The sequence below is a fragment of the Malaclemys terrapin genome, chromosome 16 (assembly GCF_027887155.1).
Source record: "Malaclemys terrapin pileata isolate rMalTer1 chromosome 16, rMalTer1.hap1, whole genome shotgun sequence".
NCBI classification, from domain to species: Eukaryota; Metazoa; Chordata; order Testudines; family Emydidae; genus Malaclemys; species Malaclemys terrapin.
The window spans coordinates 1,421,972-1,440,732 of record NC_071520.1 but is presented as its reverse complement, the minus strand read 5'-3'; the positions used below and the strand labels follow the sequence as shown (position 1 = coordinate 1,440,732).

At 45.9% G+C, this 18,761-nt stretch overlaps 1 protein-coding gene across 4 annotated transcripts in view; it reads right to left on the bottom strand.

Moving 5' to 3' along the window:
* Nucleotides 1-2,081: 2,081 nt before the first annotated feature.
* Nucleotides 2,082-18,761, bottom strand: part of LOC128824526 (acyl-CoA dehydrogenase family member 11-like) — a 40,219-nt gene continuing 23,539 nt past the window's right edge. The window contains exons 11-14 of one of the 4 annotated variants that reach the window (XM_054006112.1): nucleotides 18,034-18,141; nucleotides 13,250-13,421; nucleotides 10,922-10,988; nucleotides 2,082-3,379 (exon numbers count right to left, since the gene is read on the bottom strand). In XM_054006112.1, coding sequence (XP_053862087.1) covers nucleotides 3,235-3,379; nucleotides 10,922-10,988; nucleotides 13,250-13,421; nucleotides 18,034-18,141 — 492 coding nt within the window. In that variant the 3' untranslated portion in view covers nucleotides 2,082-3,234. Of the gene's footprint in view, nucleotides 3,380-8,014; nucleotides 10,583-10,921; nucleotides 10,989-13,249; nucleotides 13,422-18,033; nucleotides 18,142-18,761 lie in introns of those variants that run through there. The other 3 variants (XM_054006113.1, XM_054006114.1, XM_054006115.1) reach the window with 3 other exon arrangements.

Below are 18,761 nucleotides of genomic sequence, written 5' to 3'. Positions count from 1 at the left end.
AATCATAAAGAAGCTTACATCACTCTGCTGAACAAATTGCCCTATATCAGCTCTAGAAATCATACAGTGTCGTGCTCTCTTATTTGTCAGTGTTTGATTTTGCAAAGGGACACATTTCTGTTTAGCCAAAGTGAGCAGAGATGCCTCGTACTTGTGTGAACAGTGCAGATAACTTCTGCTATGTTTGTGGTGAAGTGACTTTTGCATCACAAAAGCGCAGTATAACCACTATGGTTAAGAAAGCCTATCACCTTTTGGCTGCAAAATTGGAGATCAGGACAAGAGGTGGGCCCCACACATATGCTGCAACACTTGTGCAACAAATCTTTGCCAGTGGTTGAACAGGAAAAGGAAATCTATGCCTTTTGCAGTGCCAATGATTTGGAGACAGCCAACAGATCATACCAGCAATTGTTACTTCTGCATGGTGCCTCCAGTTGGGAAAGGTGTGTCAAAGAAGAAAAAGTGGACTGTGCATTATCCAAACATTCCATCAGCCATACGCCCAGTACCCCACGGAGAAGGACTGCCGGTTCCTGATGCACCAGAATTATTCTCACTTGAGTCAGACGAGGAAGAGGATGAAACTTCTGGTCCTGAACCATCAATGTCACAGGACCCACATTTTCTCCCATCTTCCTCCTTTGAACCACACCCGGGCCGGCTCCAGGCACCAGGCTGACACGCAGGTGCTTGGGGCGGCCGCTCCGGCGAGGGGCGGCACGTCCAGGGATTCGGCGGCAATTCGGCAGACGGTCCCTCACTCCCGCTGGGAGCAAAGGACCTCCCGCCGAATTGCCGCTGCAGATCGCGATCGCGTCTTTTTTTTTTTTTTTTTGGCTGCTTGGGGCAGCCAAAACCCTGGAGCCGGCCCTGACCACACTTCATAACACAAGGTGAACTGAATGACCTTGTCAGGGATTTGGAACTACCCAAGAGTAAGGCAGAGCTGTTGGGCTCCAGACTACAGCAGTGGAATCTCCTGGCAGGTGATGTTAGGGTTTCCATGTTCCGTGACCGTCAGAAGGACCTTGTCCCATTCTTCTTCATGGAAGATGATCTTGTAGCCTGCAACAACATCGATGGTGTGATGGCAGCCCTCAACATCGTTCACGATCCAGATGAGTGGAGACTGTTCATTGATTCATCGAAGACGAGTCTTAAAGCTGTTTTACTGCATAATGGCAATGTTTTGCCACCAATTCCAGTTGGTCATGCAGTCCATATGAAGGAAACCTAGGACAACATGAAACAACTTTTGAGGTGCATAAACTATGACCAACATCAGTGGCAGCTTTGTGGCGATTTGAAGGTTGTTGCTCTCTTGCTTGGTCTGCAGATTGGATACACAAAGTATTGCTGTTTTCTCTGCGAATAGGATAGTCATGCAAGAGATTCCCACTACATCAAGAAAGATTGGCCACTCCGACAGTCATTGAAGCCTGGGAGGAAAAGTGTTCAGCATCCACCACTTGTTGAATCAAGGAAGATTTTGTTACCACCCTTACACATCAAGCTGGGTCTGATGAAGAACTTTGTCAAGGCCATTGACAAAACACAAGCAGCTTTCAAGTACCTCCATGGAAAATTTCCAAGGTTAAGTGAAACTAAGATAAAGGAAGGTGTCGTTGGTCCTCAGATTCATGAACTTCTTCGAGATGATGCATTTGACCATGCACTGCGTGGCAAGGAAAAGACGGCATGGAAAGCCTTCCAGTTAGTGGCAATAAATTTTCTCGGAAACAACAAGGCAGACAACTACAGGTTGTTGGTGGAAAACCTCCTCAAAGCATACAAAAGCCTTGGTTGCAACATGTCACTAAAGATACATTTTTTGCACTCTCATCGAGATTTTTTTCCACCGAACTGCGGAGCAGTGAGCAACGAGCACGGCGAGCGATTTCACCAGGACATTGCAACAATGGAGAAACGCTATCAGGGCAAATGGAGCCCATCAATGCTTGCAGACGATTGCTGGACAGTGACAAGAGATGCTCCATTTAATGAATACAAGAGACAAGCCAAGAAGCGCCGAGTAGACACTGAATAGGACTAAACTATGTACATAATAGTTTTTTGCCTTTTGTTTTATAATAAATTGTATTTATATAACCCTTTTGCTGATTTTTAAAGTGTTACATAAACAGGACAGGTGAAATATTATCATGGAAAGCAACCATAAACACATGAAAAGACCTAGGTTTACAATTTATGATTAAAACTCTACTATCTACACAATATACATAGACATAAAATGTAAAAACTTAAATATCTTAGAAACAGTAGCCAATCAGTTGTTTTAATTGTCATATTTGAATTCAGCACATCAAAATACATAATAAATAGCACATTTTATCTCTGAAGCAGACGACTTCTCAAAAATTGTAGACCAGTGTAATCTGTCAATACAAGCAGAGGATGCAGCTGTTTATGGTGAACAAGGAACCGTCTACAAAATGACGTGGCTTATCAGTGGTAAATGGCAGACACCAACAAATACTCTCATTGGGAACGAACAAGGACACCTACTAATAACCAAAAAAGAACAAGAAATGGGCTGGACAGAGCATTTCAAAGAATTGCTAAATAGGGAGCCACCTAAAGAGGAAGCAAACATCAAGGAGGCAGAAGATCTTGATATCAACACAGACCCCCCAACTAAGAAAGAGATTATTCAAGCCGTCAAATCCTTAAAAAATGGGAAAGCTCCTGGCAAGGATAACTTGAATGCAGAATTGTTCAAGGTAAATCCTAAATTAGCAGCATCTATCCTGGCCCCTCTATTTTTCATCAGTCTGGGAAAGGGAAAAAGTGCCAGATGGGTGGATCATTGGGGTTATAGTGAAGATACCAAAGAAAGAAACTCTCAGTGATTGTAATAACTGGCGTGGCATCACAGTTTTATCTGTGCCAAGCAAAGTATTGTGTAAGAGCATAGTCCAGCGTTCTCAGAAAAGAACAAGCTGGTTTTCGGAAAGGGCATGGATGCACAGACCAGATCTTTGCTCTATGAAACATCATAGAACAGTGCTTAGAATGGCAACGGCAACTTGACATAAATTTCATAGACTTTGAGAAGGCTTTTGATAGCATTCACAGGACCAGCCTATGGCGCATTCTGCGGGCATATGGAATTCCTTTCTGTATAATCAACATCATCAAAAGCTTCTATGTCTACTTTACATTCAGTCTTGATCACAGTGAGCTCAGTTTTGAAGTCAAAACAGGAGTACATCAGGGATGTGTCATGTCTGCAGTCCTCTTCAACATTGCCATCGACTGGGTAATGCGGCGTACAACAGAAGACATGCCAAGAGGCATTAAATGGACACTCTTCTCATCCCTTGAAGACCTGGAGTTCGCAGATGATGTCGCTCTCCTGTCACATACCCAACACCATATACAAGAAAAAACAACTTGACTCAACGCATTCAGCTAGCAAATTGGACTGAAAATCAACCGCAATAAGACCGATATCATGACCTTTAATATTGCCTCACCATCACCAGTACGCATAGAGGATCATGTTCTCACCAATGTAGAAACACTTATATACTTGGGCAGCACCATCAGCCAGGATGGTGGAACAAGCCAGGACATCCGGAACAAAATCAATAAAGCCAGGAACACCTTCAGGAGCTTAAATACAGTCTGGAAATCATCAAAATACAACACCAAAACCAAACTCAAGATTTATCAGAGCTGCGTACTTTCAACATTACTTTATCGTGCAGAATGCTGGTGTGACGAACTGGGACTGTTCTTACTGTGGTCTTTGAATGCTGACAGGGGAGTGTGGCTAGGATAGTCTGCATTGGGGGATGGGAGACTGACCGAAGGAGAATACCTGAGCATGTAATATGAGAACCCAGGAAGGGGTTAGAGGCCAGGTGACACCTTTGCCCGGGAAACTGAACAAAGGCTGTGGGAGGGGTCGCTGAAGACAGAGTTTCAGGAGCTGCCTGGAGAGATGGCTGGGAGGCAGACAGGGCTCTGACCTCCCAAGGGGCTGGGGTGCCCTGAGACACCAGGATGGACCCAACTGAGAGGGGGTCCTGTTGTCTGTGCCTGCAAGACCTGTCTTGGACTGTATTCCTGTCGTCTAAATAAACCTTCTGCTTTACTGACTGGCTGAGAGTCATGGTGAATAGCAGGAAGCCGGGGGTGCAGGGCCCTGAGTCCCCCACACTCCATGACAGCTGGGGAATGAGAAAGTATGACATGGCCAAACTGTCTTCATTCCATACAACTTGCCTCAGAAAAATCCTCCATATCTTTTGGCCCAGAATAATCTCAAACCAAGATCTATTGACATGGTGCAGCCAAGAGGATCTGAGCACCATCATTACCAGGTGGCATTGGAGACGGATCGGTCATGTGCTTAGGATGGAAACTGATTCCATCACCAGAGTAGCAATAATATGGACACCTGAAGGCAAGCGAAAACAAGGCCGCCCGAAAACAACACGGCGAAGGGCTGTGGAAGCCGAGCTGAGAAACCTGGGGCACAGCTGGGAACCATGGAAAGACTTGCCAGAAACAGACAGGAGTGGAGGAGCTTCGTCGCTGCCCTAAACGCCAGAGGCGTAATGGGAACATGATGATGATGATGATGATGTACAGGAACTGCTGCCACCACTGCTGTATGAAATTCAGTTTCTGGAGTGTGTTTGGTTCACATTCAGGATCCAGAGCAAGATTTAGATTATCTAAAATGTTAGAATGTTCTCTTCAGCTAGAGTCCATTGATTGATGGGACCCAGCAGGGGATGTTTGTCGTGCTGCTTAGTGAGTTATTTTTGGAAAAGATGAGTTATAACCCTGAGTCTCAACATTTGTCTGGCTAACTGTACAGTGTACAAACATTAGGGACAGGTTAAGAATGATCTCCATCCTTTCATTTTATGCTCTGGGGCTGAGAGATTGTTGCTTTTGGTGTTTTAAGGTCAGCACACCCTCTGGATTTTCAATTTTTTGAAATGCTACTTTAGAGTTTTATCTTACTATTTAAGAGGTATGTTTTTTTACCTAATTCCCAGAGTTATATTATTAAATTAATTGTCTTGCAGTGGTCACAGATGATGCATTTGGTTGTACATTCGGAGTGGAGTTTTTATTAAAATAGCATCTGAAATCTGATCAGTTGCTTCAAGGACATTAAGTGTCTTAACAAATGCAAATCGCAGACCGGAGAGCGGGTTAGCTGCAGTACAAATTGTTAGAGCCTAGGGATTACTTGTTTGTAACACCATTTGTTCTGCTGTCACCTCCAAGTGACTATTCAGGTATTAATAAATTTGTCATTTACATACACAGTGACAATTGTACAGTCCCTTGTGTTTTGTAACTCCGTGTATATGTAGGGCTTAAACATTTTTTTGTTTTGAAAATCCCTCTCCTCCCCTGCCGCCACAAAAAAAAAGCCCAAGCTCCCAGTTAACATGGATTGTCATAGCCTCCAAAGCCCTGCACTCCAGGAGATTGGCTCCTAGCAAGCATCAGGATCTTGGTGGTCTGTTAATCACCTCTGCAAACAATTCCTAATGCTAGAAGTTAAATGTGGGTCATTGTATATTGGATCTAGCACACGTACAGGGTGAGCTGTGCTTTAGCCCCCTTTTAGGCCTTCTCAAGTGCATCTCTCTGGTGAGGGGTTTCAGTACTTTCACCCCTCTCTGCATGGCACCATACGGTCCTACCACTCTTTGGGCAGATCTACAGAGGTCAGAGGTGTGATTTTGGCACATGTAGGCATACCTGAGCTAGCCTGGATCTAGCTAACCTGGGTAGCAGTAGCAGTGAAGCTACGGCAGCCCAGACTTCAGCACATGCTGACTGTCCAAGTGAGTACCCAGGATCCTGAATGGGCTTGTACAGCCTGTGCTGCCACGACTTCACTGCTGTTAGTACCTGAACTAACTAGACATGGCTAGCTCAGGCATGGTCTACATGTGCCAAAATCACACACCCCTGCTTGCAGTGTAGACATGCCTCACAAGTGGTGTGGGCTGCAGCCCCTCTGGATACCAACTGTAGTACAACAGTCCCTTTTGTTTGGCATGTGTGAGCCCCTTTCCTCTAGGAGTCTGTGACGACAACTGATTAAAGTGACTGAAAAACAGGTTCTTCAAAACAGGTCACTGGCCTCCCACGAGGCCTGAGCACAGAAGGCGTTGAAGTACACCCCGCTGGCCGACACCCTGAGAGCCCAGGGCTACAAGGTTCAGATTCACACCCTGATCGTGGGAGCCCTGGGCTCTTGGGACCCCCACAACGAGCCGGTACTGAGAGCGTGTGGAGTTAGTCAGCGCTACGCCCGACACATGAGACGGCTCCTGGTGTCCAACACCATCATGTGGTCCAGAGACATCTATACGAAACACATCACAGGACACCAATACCAGGTTGAATAATCGAGACTGCTGACCAGGGAAATAACCTTCCTTCCCTGATGAACCAAGGGACGCACCCCACCCATGTACTTATTCGCTACACTGACTTGGACTCTTTATATATACCAGGGTGGTGTCCCAAGCCCACTTAGCCACTGACACTTTAAAAACTCCCACACCCCAATCTGGGTCTATGCTGGTTATGTGATATGTATGTATCCCTTCACCCTTGCAACCAATACCTGTAATCCCTCATAACTCAAGCCCGACCCCAGATGTTCATACAGTACCTTCCCTCTTAACTTGTGTAGATTTAATTTTAAACATTAACTTTAATAAAAATTTTAAATCTATTCAGCCAAAGGCAGATAGCAAGCAGAGAAAAGGGTAAAATAACAAAAGACCTAAATGTCTGGAGCTTACCTAAATTTATTCTTTTTTCTTAGCCCAGACACCCCTACTCCTGGCCTGGGACAGACAGACAGACAGTCCCTACAACATTCTGTGTGTGTCTCCCTGCTCCCCATCCCCCTTCCTCTCTAGGCCAAGGTTCTTAACTGCTTATGGTCCTTCTTGATATCTAGGCTGTGGCCTTGGCAAAACAACTGTATGAAGTTGCTGGTGCCCAGAAAAGATCTTCCCAATTAATAACCTAACCCATATTATCTTAATTCCCTTGAAGGTGTTTACCCCAGATGTCTGATCTCCACCATTCTGTCATTTCCTGTTGGCTATTCATAACAACCCCTTTCATTTGACTCTGTGTAGTCAGACAGAATGATATCAAGCAGATAAACTGCAGTACATATATTCATACAAAATAATACAGCTATCTCCCTTCTTTCCAAAGTAACGACACCTACATGTCTGCCTTGATAGTTTTATTGATTTTAACCTAAACTGGAAACCTCATGTCCTGTGTCCTGCAGTACCATTAAGGCACGTGTGCAAGGGAAATGAATGAGCTCTCTGGAGGGCAAAGATTAATTTCCTTTACCAGTAGGAAGCAACTTTCTCATTCTGGGAGCCTGGAGCAAGATTCATATTGAAGTGACTTGTCTCATCCCGCAGTAGCTTTAGTAGAACTAGGCTGACAGTGTTTGTGCACTTCTGAGGCTCTGAATGCCTCAGCACCAAGTGATTATCATAGAAGGCATAGAGCCCTCCTCGCTATAGTGGTTTGAGCCTTGGCCTGCTAAACCCAGGGTTGTGAGTTCAATCCTTGAGGGGGGCCATTTAGGGGTCTGGGGATTAGTCCCCCTTTGAGCAGGGGGTTAGACTAGATGACTTCCTGAGGTCCCTTCTAACCCTGAGATTCTGTGATGTCATTGGCCAAGAAATAGCATGTCTTTGGTAACAATAGTTAACTGTATTCAGAGGTAGAGTTACCCACTGGGCTGGGTAAGGCAATGAGCACACTGCATGTCTCTAATTTTTGGGTGGGGGAAAAGGCTATCGTAGGTGCAGTGTATTTATGATTCCTTCCCCACATCTGCCCTCTTTATAATTTGAAGTTCAATTCAATAGGGAGTTCCACTTACCGGGTATGGCAAGGAGACCTGCTCGGTCTCATTTAAATGTTGAGCACTAGATGTACTTTAAAAAGACAAATGCAATGTGTATTGAACCTTTTCCCAACTCCTTTATTGCAGAATAGCCAAATCACTCAACCATCTTGTTCAAAGAAATGGTTTCACATTTTAAGTTGTTTGCACTGATTTGATAAGGATTATAAAAAAAAAATTGCTTAGATCTTACATTTCTGATGTAATTTTATCAACTACATTGTGTATTTGATCTCACCAAAGTTTGATTTTTAAACAGCATATAGGGATAAGTTTGGCTCAGTAGCATACCTTAACAATTCAACTTCTAATACGCTGAGGCCTGGTCTACACTACAGAGGCAGCTTACATTGACCTAACTCTATAAGCATCTATACTACAATGTAGTTCGCACCGCTGTAACTCGCCCACTACATCAAATTAATAACTCCACTTCCGCGAGAGGTGTAGTGCTTAAGTCAATGTAGTTAGGTTGATGCAGTGTCATTGTAGACATTGTGTTGCTTACATTGACTGTTACTGCCTGTCAGGAACTGTCCCACTGTGTCCCATACTGTCAAGTATCAGGGGGTAGCCGTGTTAGTCTGTATCTACAAAAACAACAAGGAGTCTGGTGGCACCTTAAAGACTAACAGATTTATTTGGGCATAAGCTTTCGTGAGTAAAAACCTCACTTCTTCGGACCATTGTGTCCCATGCTGGCAGTTAAATTGGTGCAAGCACTCCAGGTGAGGATGTGCACTGCCGACACAATGAGCGTAATGTGGACATGAAAACAGATTCAATTACCATGATGGCTGTACGTCGACATAACTTAGGTTGACTTAATTTTGTAGTGTAGACTTGCCCTAAAGTACTTCTCTGCACGAGGCTGTCTTGTGACATGCATGACTCAATAACATCAAGTTTCTATTTAACAATTCCTTGTGTACACTAATCAAATGTAACCATTTCTTTCAGACCCATCCCTAGGGTAACTGGAACTCTACCAAGCACCCCCCTATAACCATGCTGACCCATCTCTGCCTGGGAAAGAGGATCTCGTCTTTATTCTTCTGGCCAGGTGCTCAAACCATTACATCTGCTCCAGACTCAGCTTCCTCAGAGGTCAGTGTCCTATTTTCCAGGGCCTCCAACAAGAGGCCCCCAGCTTAGAGTCTCCATGTTCAAGTCCAAGTATCTTAAGTTAAAGCAAAAATTTGTAACAAGGAAGAAATTAAAGAGAAAATCACAAGCACCGCTAGCCGAAATACTACACAATGGTTAGCTAGCTTGGTTATAGGTTTAGTTACAGGATAAGATACAGTTTTCATCTTAATGTATGATATGGTTCTTTGTCCTACCCAGCTGCAGCTAGGACCTATTGCACTTAGCAACTGCTGAGTTGAGAACAGGGCCGGCCCCAGGCACCAGCCCTCCAAGCATGTGCTTGGGGCGGCACCTGGAGGGGGGCGGCGCTCACCCGGGGAGAGCGGGACCGCGGCCGGGCTCGCCGCCCTCCCCCCGGCGCTCTGGCCGGTTGGGGAGAGCGGGGCCGCGGCCGGGCTCGCCACCCTCCCCCCGGCGCGCTCCCCGCTGTGGGGGCGGGAGGCTTTTTTGCTGAGGGCAGCAAAAAAGCCAGAGCTAGCCCTGGTTGAGAAACCTGGTTACATCACAGTGTAGATGGAACTTATGTTCTCAACTTATACTACAGCCTTGGAACCAGATGCTTGTAGCTAAAGAGGCCAGTGGAGAATGCCCTTGTGGAGGGGAACTCTCCACTGACACAAAGCTGCTGGAGGCAGCATTGCAGATGTAGGGTGTGGGCTCAGAGAGAGGGGGTAGGGAAGTGGTGTTGCAAAGCTAAAAAACAATTTTATAAACTTCTGCAACATCTGTGTTTTAGACCAGGCTTCAGATGTAGCTTTGGTTGTTTCCTTGTCTCAGTGTTGAAAAGAATACTCATTAGCACGTCAGAGTCTTCTTATTCAATTCATTATCTGCATTTGACCACCAGGTGTTTCCCTAAAACATTCTAAGCATGTTTCTTTTCAACACCTCCTGAAAGGCTTGGTCTACACTAAACCCCCAAATCGAACTAAGGTACGCAACTTCAGCTACGTGAATAACGTAGCTGAAGTCGACATACCTTAGTTCGAACTTACCCCCGTCCAGACCCGGCAGGCAGGCTCCCCCGTCGACTCCGCGTACTCCTCGCGGCGAGCAGGATTACCGGAGTTGACCGGGAGCACTTCTGAGTTCGATTTATCGCGTCCAGACTAGACGCGATAAATCGAACCCAGAAGTTCGATTGCCTGCCGCCGAACCAGCGCGGTAAGTATAGACAAGCCCAAAGAGGCTATTGGTGATACTTAGATGGTCATAGCCCATTTGTTTAGCCTAACCCTAAATATTAAGCACACTATAAGCAAATGCAATTTGTACTGGACGCACCAGGATTATAATCCAATTTCTCTTCCAAAGTGAGGTATGGATTTTCTCAGTTAGCTTCAGTTAAGTCATAGCTTTCCTTTCAAAACTGGGCTTCCCTCATAAACCAAGTAGGTATCCATGGAAGCTGCCTTGTCATCATAACAGCCAGCTTTTTCTTCTGGGTCTACGGGGCAGAGATCCTGTTTGCACCACCTGAATAGGGAATGCAAATAACTTTTAACCAAAACCATTGTATGGACAATACTTGTTGCAACCTAACCCCTAGTAGTATTACAATCTCTAGAAAGGCATGCTGTGGACAGGCAATCCCCATGAACACCATGGAGGGGATTGATCAGATTTCACTAATACCACAGCAGGACCGATACTTGTCTCCATCAGCAGCGGCTGTTGAGGTCTGGGTCTGTCGCAGAAGAAGGTGTGACTGACTACCTGAAAGGGATCGGATCACAGGAGTGTGGTGTGGCGCCTGCTGAATACACCTAGGGGCTCTGCTTGGAAGAGGTGACTGGAGAAAGGGGTTCCATTTACCTCTGAGCTGTGTAAGTGTCTGTGGAGGTGGCATCAGGCTGGGCTGCGTGTTCGAGTAAGAGAGCCCCTGCAAAAAGCACATGTTAGGTATAAATGTTTCCAGACTCCCATCCCAATAGCAAAATGTAATGGAAGGGTTGGGTATTCCTTACTCCATCACAGCTTCTTGCTGGTTCATACCTGAATCTCCTTCTGCTCAAAAAGGAGGCAGTGACCAGCATTCCTTACACCACCATTGTTGAACAACATTTGAAAACCATCAAGTATCAGGGGGTAGCTGTGTTAGTCTGAATCTGTAAAAAGCAACAGAGGGTCCTGTGGCCACTTTCCTCAGATCCCACTGAGGAATACACTAAGAAACTGCACCATCTACTCAGGACACTCCCTACACTAACACAGGAACAAATTAACATACCCTTAGAGCCCCGACCGGGGTTATTCTATCTACTACCTAAGATCCACAAACCTGGAAATCCTGGGTGCCCCATCATCTCGGGCATTGGCACTCTCACTGAAGGACTGTCTGGATATGTGGACTCCCTACTCAGACCCTACGCCACCAGCACTCCCAGCTATCTCCGTGACACCACAGATTTCCTGAGAAAACTACAATGCATTGGTGACCTCCCAGAAAACACCATCCTAGCCACCATGGATGTAGAGGCTCTCTACACAAACATCCCACACACAGATGGAATACAAGCTGTCAGGAACAGTATCCCTGATGATGACACAGCACAACTTATTGCTGAGCTCTGTGACTTTATTTCAAATTTGGTGACAATATATACCTCCAGACCAGTGGCACCGCTATGGGTACCCGCATGGCCCCACAATATGCCAACATTTTTATGGCTGACCTGGAACAACGCTTCCTCAGCTCCCGTCCACTCATGCCCCTTCTCTACCTATGCTACATTGATGACATCTTCATCATCTGGACCCATGGAAGGAGACCCTGGAAGAATTCCACCATGATTTTAACAGCTTCCACCCCACCATCTACCTCAGCCTGGACCAATCTACACGGGAGGTCCACTTCCTAGACACCACTGTACAAATAAGCGATGGCCACATTAACGCCACCCTATACCGAAAACCCACCGACCGCTACGCCTACCTTCATGCCTCCAGCTTCCACCCGGTCACACCACACGATCCATCATCTACAGCCAAGCACTGAGGTACAATCGCATCTGCTCCAACCCCTCAGACAGAGACCAACACCTACAAGATCTTCACCAAGCATTCTCAAAACTACGATACCCACACAAGGAAATAAAGAAACAAATCAACAGAGCCAGATGTGTACCCAGAAGCCTCCTGTTACAAGACAGGCCCCAAAAAGAAACCAACAGAACTCCACTGGCCATCACTTACAGTCCTCAGCTTAAACCTCTCCAACGCATCATCAGTGATCTACAACCCATCCTGGACAATGATCCCTCACTTTCACAGACCTTGGGAGGCAGGCCAGTCCTCGCCCACAGACAACCCGCCAACCTTAAGCATATTCTCACCAGCAAACACGTACCGCACCATAACAACTCTACCTCAGGAACCAACCCATGCAACAAACCTCAATGCCAACTCTGCCCACATATCTACACCAGCAACACCATCACTGGACCTAACCAGATCAGCTACAACATCACCGGCTCATTCACCTGAACGTCCACCAATGTTATATATGCCATCATATGCCAGCAATGCCCCTCTGCTATGTACATTGGCCAAACTGGACAGTCACTACGCAAGAGGATAAATGGACACAAGTCAGATATCAGGAATGGCAATATACAAAAACCTGTAGGAGAACACTTCAACCTCCCTGGCCACACAATAGCAGATGTAAAGGTAGCCATCTTACAGCAAAAAAACTTCAGGACCAGACTCCAAAGAGAAACTGCTGAGCTCCAGTTCATTTGCAAATTTGACCCCATCAGATCAGGATTAAACAAAGACTGTGAATGGCTATCCAACTACAGAAACAGTTTCTCCTCCCTTGGGTGTTCACACCTCAACTGCTAGCAGAGCACCTCACCCTCCCTGATTGAACTAACCTCGTTATCTCCATACTGATTTATACCTGCCTCTGGAGATTTCCATTACTTGCATCTGAAGAAGTGAGGTTCTTACCCACGAAAGCTTATGCTCCCAATACTTCTGTTAGTCTTAACGGTGCCACAGGACCCTCTGTTGCTTTTTATTTGAAAACCAATCTCCTCCAGCTGAAACCTACCCCAGGATCCCTGAAACTGAACATCCTAGGACAAATTCAGAGTCATTTTGGAGTCTCTGCAGTGGATTGTCAGTTCTCTCCATTACCTGTGTAGATCCTTGCCAGAGTGTAGGCAAAGTCTCTTGCTGCTAACTCCATCGCAACTGCCCCCTTTGAGCCAACTCTTTGAGTGAACTGGCCAAGCCTGTGGAGAGCATCCTGGAGTAGCTGCACAGAAGATTCCAGTTCTGAAATGCTGGAAGCCAGCTCCAGCTTCCCCTGCAAAGAAAGGAAAAGTTATCGAGTGCCTCCTGTAGGGAAACACAGCTGCTGAAATCCTAATGAAAGAGCTCAAACCACTGCAATTCTCACTGAGGCTGCCATGGGGAAGCTTATACCACACCAGCCAACATTGACAGAACGCTGCTCAGCTGCACTCAGGAGAAAATTGTTTGAAGGAAACTTGCAGCATTAGTTTAACTGAAAAACACTGAGCTAGATCTAAGGTGTGATACCAACTAGTGTACACACTACCCTGTAATTACATATCTGTATCAGGCAGAAATTATACATGCCCATCACCACTGTATCTGATCTGTCCTTCTACATCCAAATATTTCCACTTTCATGAAGATGTTAGAGCTGTGCTCAGAGCGTGGCTGCAGCTACTGCTCTCCTTGAGCTAACAGGCAGGTTTGAAGAATCCGTCCCTTACGAGTCACATATATGTGGGAAAGCCCAAAGCAGCCAGGCCTGTGCTCAACTCCCTGAGAATGGATGGCAGGGCTCTGGCTGTTCCAAGGGGCTTTGCTGCTCCTCTGATTAAGCTGCCATTTTCCCAGTGGCCTAGCTGTAGTGTGGAAAACATGACAGAAGGTCAGCGGTGAGACCTTAATACCACTCTACACTGGCTTCCTATTAATACTACAGCGTGCACACTGCTGCCTTGGTGTGTGAGATCGAGTGTAGCCTTTAATCTGGGTTTCCCATGCTGCCACAGGGTGAGCTCTCAGAAGGGCTCTTGATTCACATAGCATGTATTTGTATCCAATATATAAATGTCCTTATGCATCACTACACCATATTACTGATGCTGAGTTTGGATCTGCATTTCCATGGTCAATGGGTTGAAAAACTTGCAGTGTGTGTGTGAAATCCTGGCCCCTTTGAAGTGTTTTGACATGGACCTCACTGAAGCCAGGGGTCTTGGCCCAAGCATCTGGGGCACTATGTTTTACAGAACTGTACATCTTTACCCCAGTAGTTCTGCAATTTGTGCTTTTCTGCTGAATTACAATATGACAGAAGGGTTACAATGGTTAATTTGCAAAGAGGAGCTGGTATTTTAGAGTAGCATTTTGTAGAAGGGTTTCAGAGGAGCAGCCGTGTTAGTCTGTATCCGCAAAAAGAACAGGAGTACTTGTGGCACCTTAGAGACTAACACATTTACTTGAGCATAAGCTTTCGTGGGCTACAGCCCACTTCTTCAGATGCATAGAATGGAACATATATTGAGGAGATATATATATATATATATATATACACACACACACACACACACACATATATACAGAGAGCATGAAAAGGTGGGAGTTGTCTTACCAACTCTAAGAGGAAAAAAACCTTTTGAAGTGATAATCAAGCTAGCCCAGTACAGACAGTTTGATAAGAAGTGTGAGAATACTTACAAGGGGAGATAGATTCAATGTTTGTAATGGCTCAGCCATTCCTAGTCTCTATTCAAGCCTAAGTTGATTGTATCTAGTTTGCATATCAATTCAAGCTCAGTAGTTTCTTGTTGGAGTCTGTTTTTGAAGCTTTTCTGTTGCAAAATTGCCACCCGCAGGTCTGTCATTGAATGACCAGACAGGTTAAAGTGTTCTACTGGTTTTTGAACGTTCTGATTCCTGATGTCAGATTTGTGTCCATTAATTCTTTTGCGTAGAGACTGTCATGTGAATTAATCTCTTATTTGCATATTATTTGTGAAACTGACACTTATTAGTAGCTGATCTCCTACTAAAAAGTAGTTTTGTGTATTTTTAGGCTTCCAATACTTGAGGTGATCATGCAGTTCCTACTCTTGTTACTGGAAAACACAGCCTGTTAGCTCAGTAGGAGTCAGCCTGTGAAAAGTCAACACAATTTTGTATTCTATAAAACTTACTTGCACTACCACCTTCCTAAGTACAGGTTAGGTCTGTTGCCAAGATAAAGTCCAAAGGAACCTCCAGCCCACAGCACACTAATGAGAGGTTTTAAAAAGCCTTTTGCAAAAGTAACTTAGAGATTGATGCCAACAAATAGCATAGACTCCAAAGGCAGAACACAGGCAGAACAGGCTGGGGCGAAGCCAAAGGTATACAGGGTTCTCAAAACGCAGTGGATTCATATACCACACTACAGCAGAACCTCAGTGTTACGAAAACCAGAGTTACGAACTGACTGGTCAACCACACACCGCATTTGGAACCGGAAGTACGCAACGAGGCAGCAGCAGTGACACAAAACACACAGTACAGTACTGTGTTAAATGGAAACTAAAAAATTAAGGGAAAGTTTAAAAAAAGATTTAACAAGGTAAGGAAACTTTCTGGGCTGGTTTCATTTAAATGAAGATGGTTAAAAGCAGCATTTTTCTTTTGCTTAGTAAAGTTTCAAAGCTGTATAAGTCCATGTTCAGTTGTTAACTTTTGAAAGAACCATGACGAGGTGTTCATAACGGAGGTTCTACTGTAATACCTTGGTACAACTGGCTGTGTGACAAACTGCTACTGCCTAAGCCAGGGGTCAGCAACCTTCAGCACGCCGCCCATCAGGGTAATCAGCTGGCGGCTGAGAGACATTTTGTTTACCTTGACCGTCCGCAGGCACGGCCCCCGGCAGTTCCCAGCGGCTGCAGTTTTGCCGTTCCTGGCCAATGGGAGCTGTGGGAATCGGTGGCCAGCACATCCCTTCCCGCAGCTCCCATTGGCCGAGAACGGCAAACCGTGGCCATTAGGAGCTGCTGGCGGCTGTGCCTGCGGACAGTAAACGTAAACAAAATGTCTGGCGGTCCACCAGCAGATTACCCTGCTGGCCTGTGTGCGAAGGTCGCCGACTCCTGGCCCAAATTGTGTGTTTAAAGGGACCCAGGTACTGCAGATCCAAAATCTGATCAGCTTCAAAGCATGGTTCTGGGCAGAACAGCGACAGGTGTGTTCTGCAGCAAATCCTTTCATCTCTCATTGGCTTTTTTTTTTTCTTTTTAAACATACACACACAGGTGATTTTTTCTCCCCCCCCAACTGCCAGCGGTGTAAATTCAACGTACAGGAAAATCAAACTGGGTTTTTTCCCCCTTCCTCTGTTATAAGGAGAAAAAAAATTCTGGAATAAGAACTCAGCCAGCAGCTTCAGTGATCATGTCAAAGGCAGAAACAACTCCAGCTTGGCTTTCCTCCCTGTCTACCTACTCTAAGTCCATAAGAGTATAACTGACAGGAGGGCAGCATCAAGGGGGCCATTTTTACCATCACTTTTCTGACTGATGTAGTCAAACAGGGAATGACCTTTAGAATCTAGGTATTTCTGAATCCATCAGAAACTGTTTAAGCTGCCACTCTTTTTGGTTAGCCTCTCCTTACTGCAAACAAACAATACAGCCAGAACTGGACTTGTTTCTTATAATGGAGAATCATTTTCAAGGTTATGCATATTTAAAAATAAGAGGGAGGACACCAAAAACAGGGGGCTTTGCTTGCAAATCATATTTACTTATTTACTTCAATAGGGCTGCGCAGATTTCACTGAGGGCACAAACTGGTCTGCAGAATCATTGTTGATGATGCATGAAAAGGCAGAACACTCGGCTTTATTTGTACATAGTCCAGGCTGAGTTTTGCACAGCTGACATTCAGAAAGAGCCGGTTTCATTTGTGAGCTGATCAAATTTGATATGAACTTGTTGGCATACAAGAATCCTGGAACCCCATACCACCATTTTTTAAATGTCACTTCTCGGAGTAGAAGTGGATTTTAAAATGCATCCAAAGTACTGTAGCAAAGCCATAGCCAATAAAACTGGCCCCACATATTGCTCCACACTCTGATGCCAGGGAGTGGTATGGCAGTGAGTGAAAACAGTGGGTAATATAAAAACCCAAAATAAATCCAATTTCTAGAGGCCAGGAGAGTTGGGGCACCGGCAGCTCATATGTCAAACGAGGATTCTCGTCTAGAAGCCCAGTCTAAGCAATAGTGCTTGGTACCTGGATGCAGAGAAGCCCGACTGTCTCCTGACTAGCCAGATCTGAGCTTGGAAGCCCCAAGGGGAATGAGCCTCGACAGGCTCAGCTGGCTGCAGCATGGAGAGATGCAATGAGACAGCCATTTCGCCATGCTTTGCTTGGTGTCACTCGAACCTACTGGAATAGTGTTAAACGAAATGCAAAGCTGGGTGGGCTTTTTAAGGGCTTCAGCCCACTCCAGAGAAAGTTTTGGGGCATTTTTCACATTGTTGAGGCTCTTCTGTGGGACAGCCATGCGGGCATGGGAAATGTTGACAGGAGAATTGGTTCAGTAAGTCAAACCTTTTTCACCACCTACAGCTCAAGGATGCAACAGATAAAGTAGTTCATGGTTGTTGAAACCAAGAGCCATAGCTGGAGAGCTGTCAAATCCCTCCGGGGTCTTCCCCTTCCCAAACCACAGCCATAAGAAAGGAACATGGGGTGCCAGGCAGCAGCAGCAGCCTCAGCCCTGAGTGAGAGTGGGGGAAATGCCTGGTTGGAGGCAATCAACTCAGCACTCTAAAGCAGTGGTGTTCCCAGCAGGTCTTGCAGTAGGAGCAAGAAGCCAGGTCCAGGGAGGTGGTACCTCTGGAGGATCAATGTTGCCGTGGTGAACACACCTGCACTCCAGAGCAGAATGCATCTAGAACCTGGCCTTGGCTTTTGGTGAGAGAGCGCAGCACGTCAAGTGAGAGGATATTTGTTGTTCCCTCCCAGATGGTCAGCACCTGTGAAGGAGGAGGGACAGGTTATTGGGATTTCTTACCAATGACAGGAACTCTGACTGGTCTCCTACACACATCCCATAGTGACTGAAGGGTAGAGCTGCTAGGCGTAGAGTCAGGAGAGTGGATGAGCAAGGAGAAGGGGAACTGCTAAGTCAGAAAGAGCAGATGTATGCGGGGGGAGAGCCAGGACTTCACGGTGCTTGCAGAATACGAGGTTAAAGGCTGGGGAAGGAGGACGGGGTTAAAGGCTGGTGGCTAGGGCAGATGGAGTGCTGTGAAGAGCAGACGAGGCTGGGGTTGAATGGGGTACGGGAGGTTGGCATTGCAAAGCCCAAAGAGGAGACAAGGGCTGGAGAGGGAATGAACTGTGAAGGGAGGTGAGGAAGGCTTGTAGGGAGATGAGAGGGGGGAGACCAAGTTTATGGGAGCAGCCCAGGGGAGGGTGTGAAGCAGGAGGGGTCGGTTCTCTGAGGAAGGAGTGAGCCCATATGAGGGCAAACAGGCAGAGGAAGTCAGTATGTGGCTGACAGCTCAATAGCGCCCCGGGCAGGAGTCAATCACGAGTGACATGACGGGGAATGGCCCATCAAGACGAGAAGAACAATGACAGACTGGTCAGT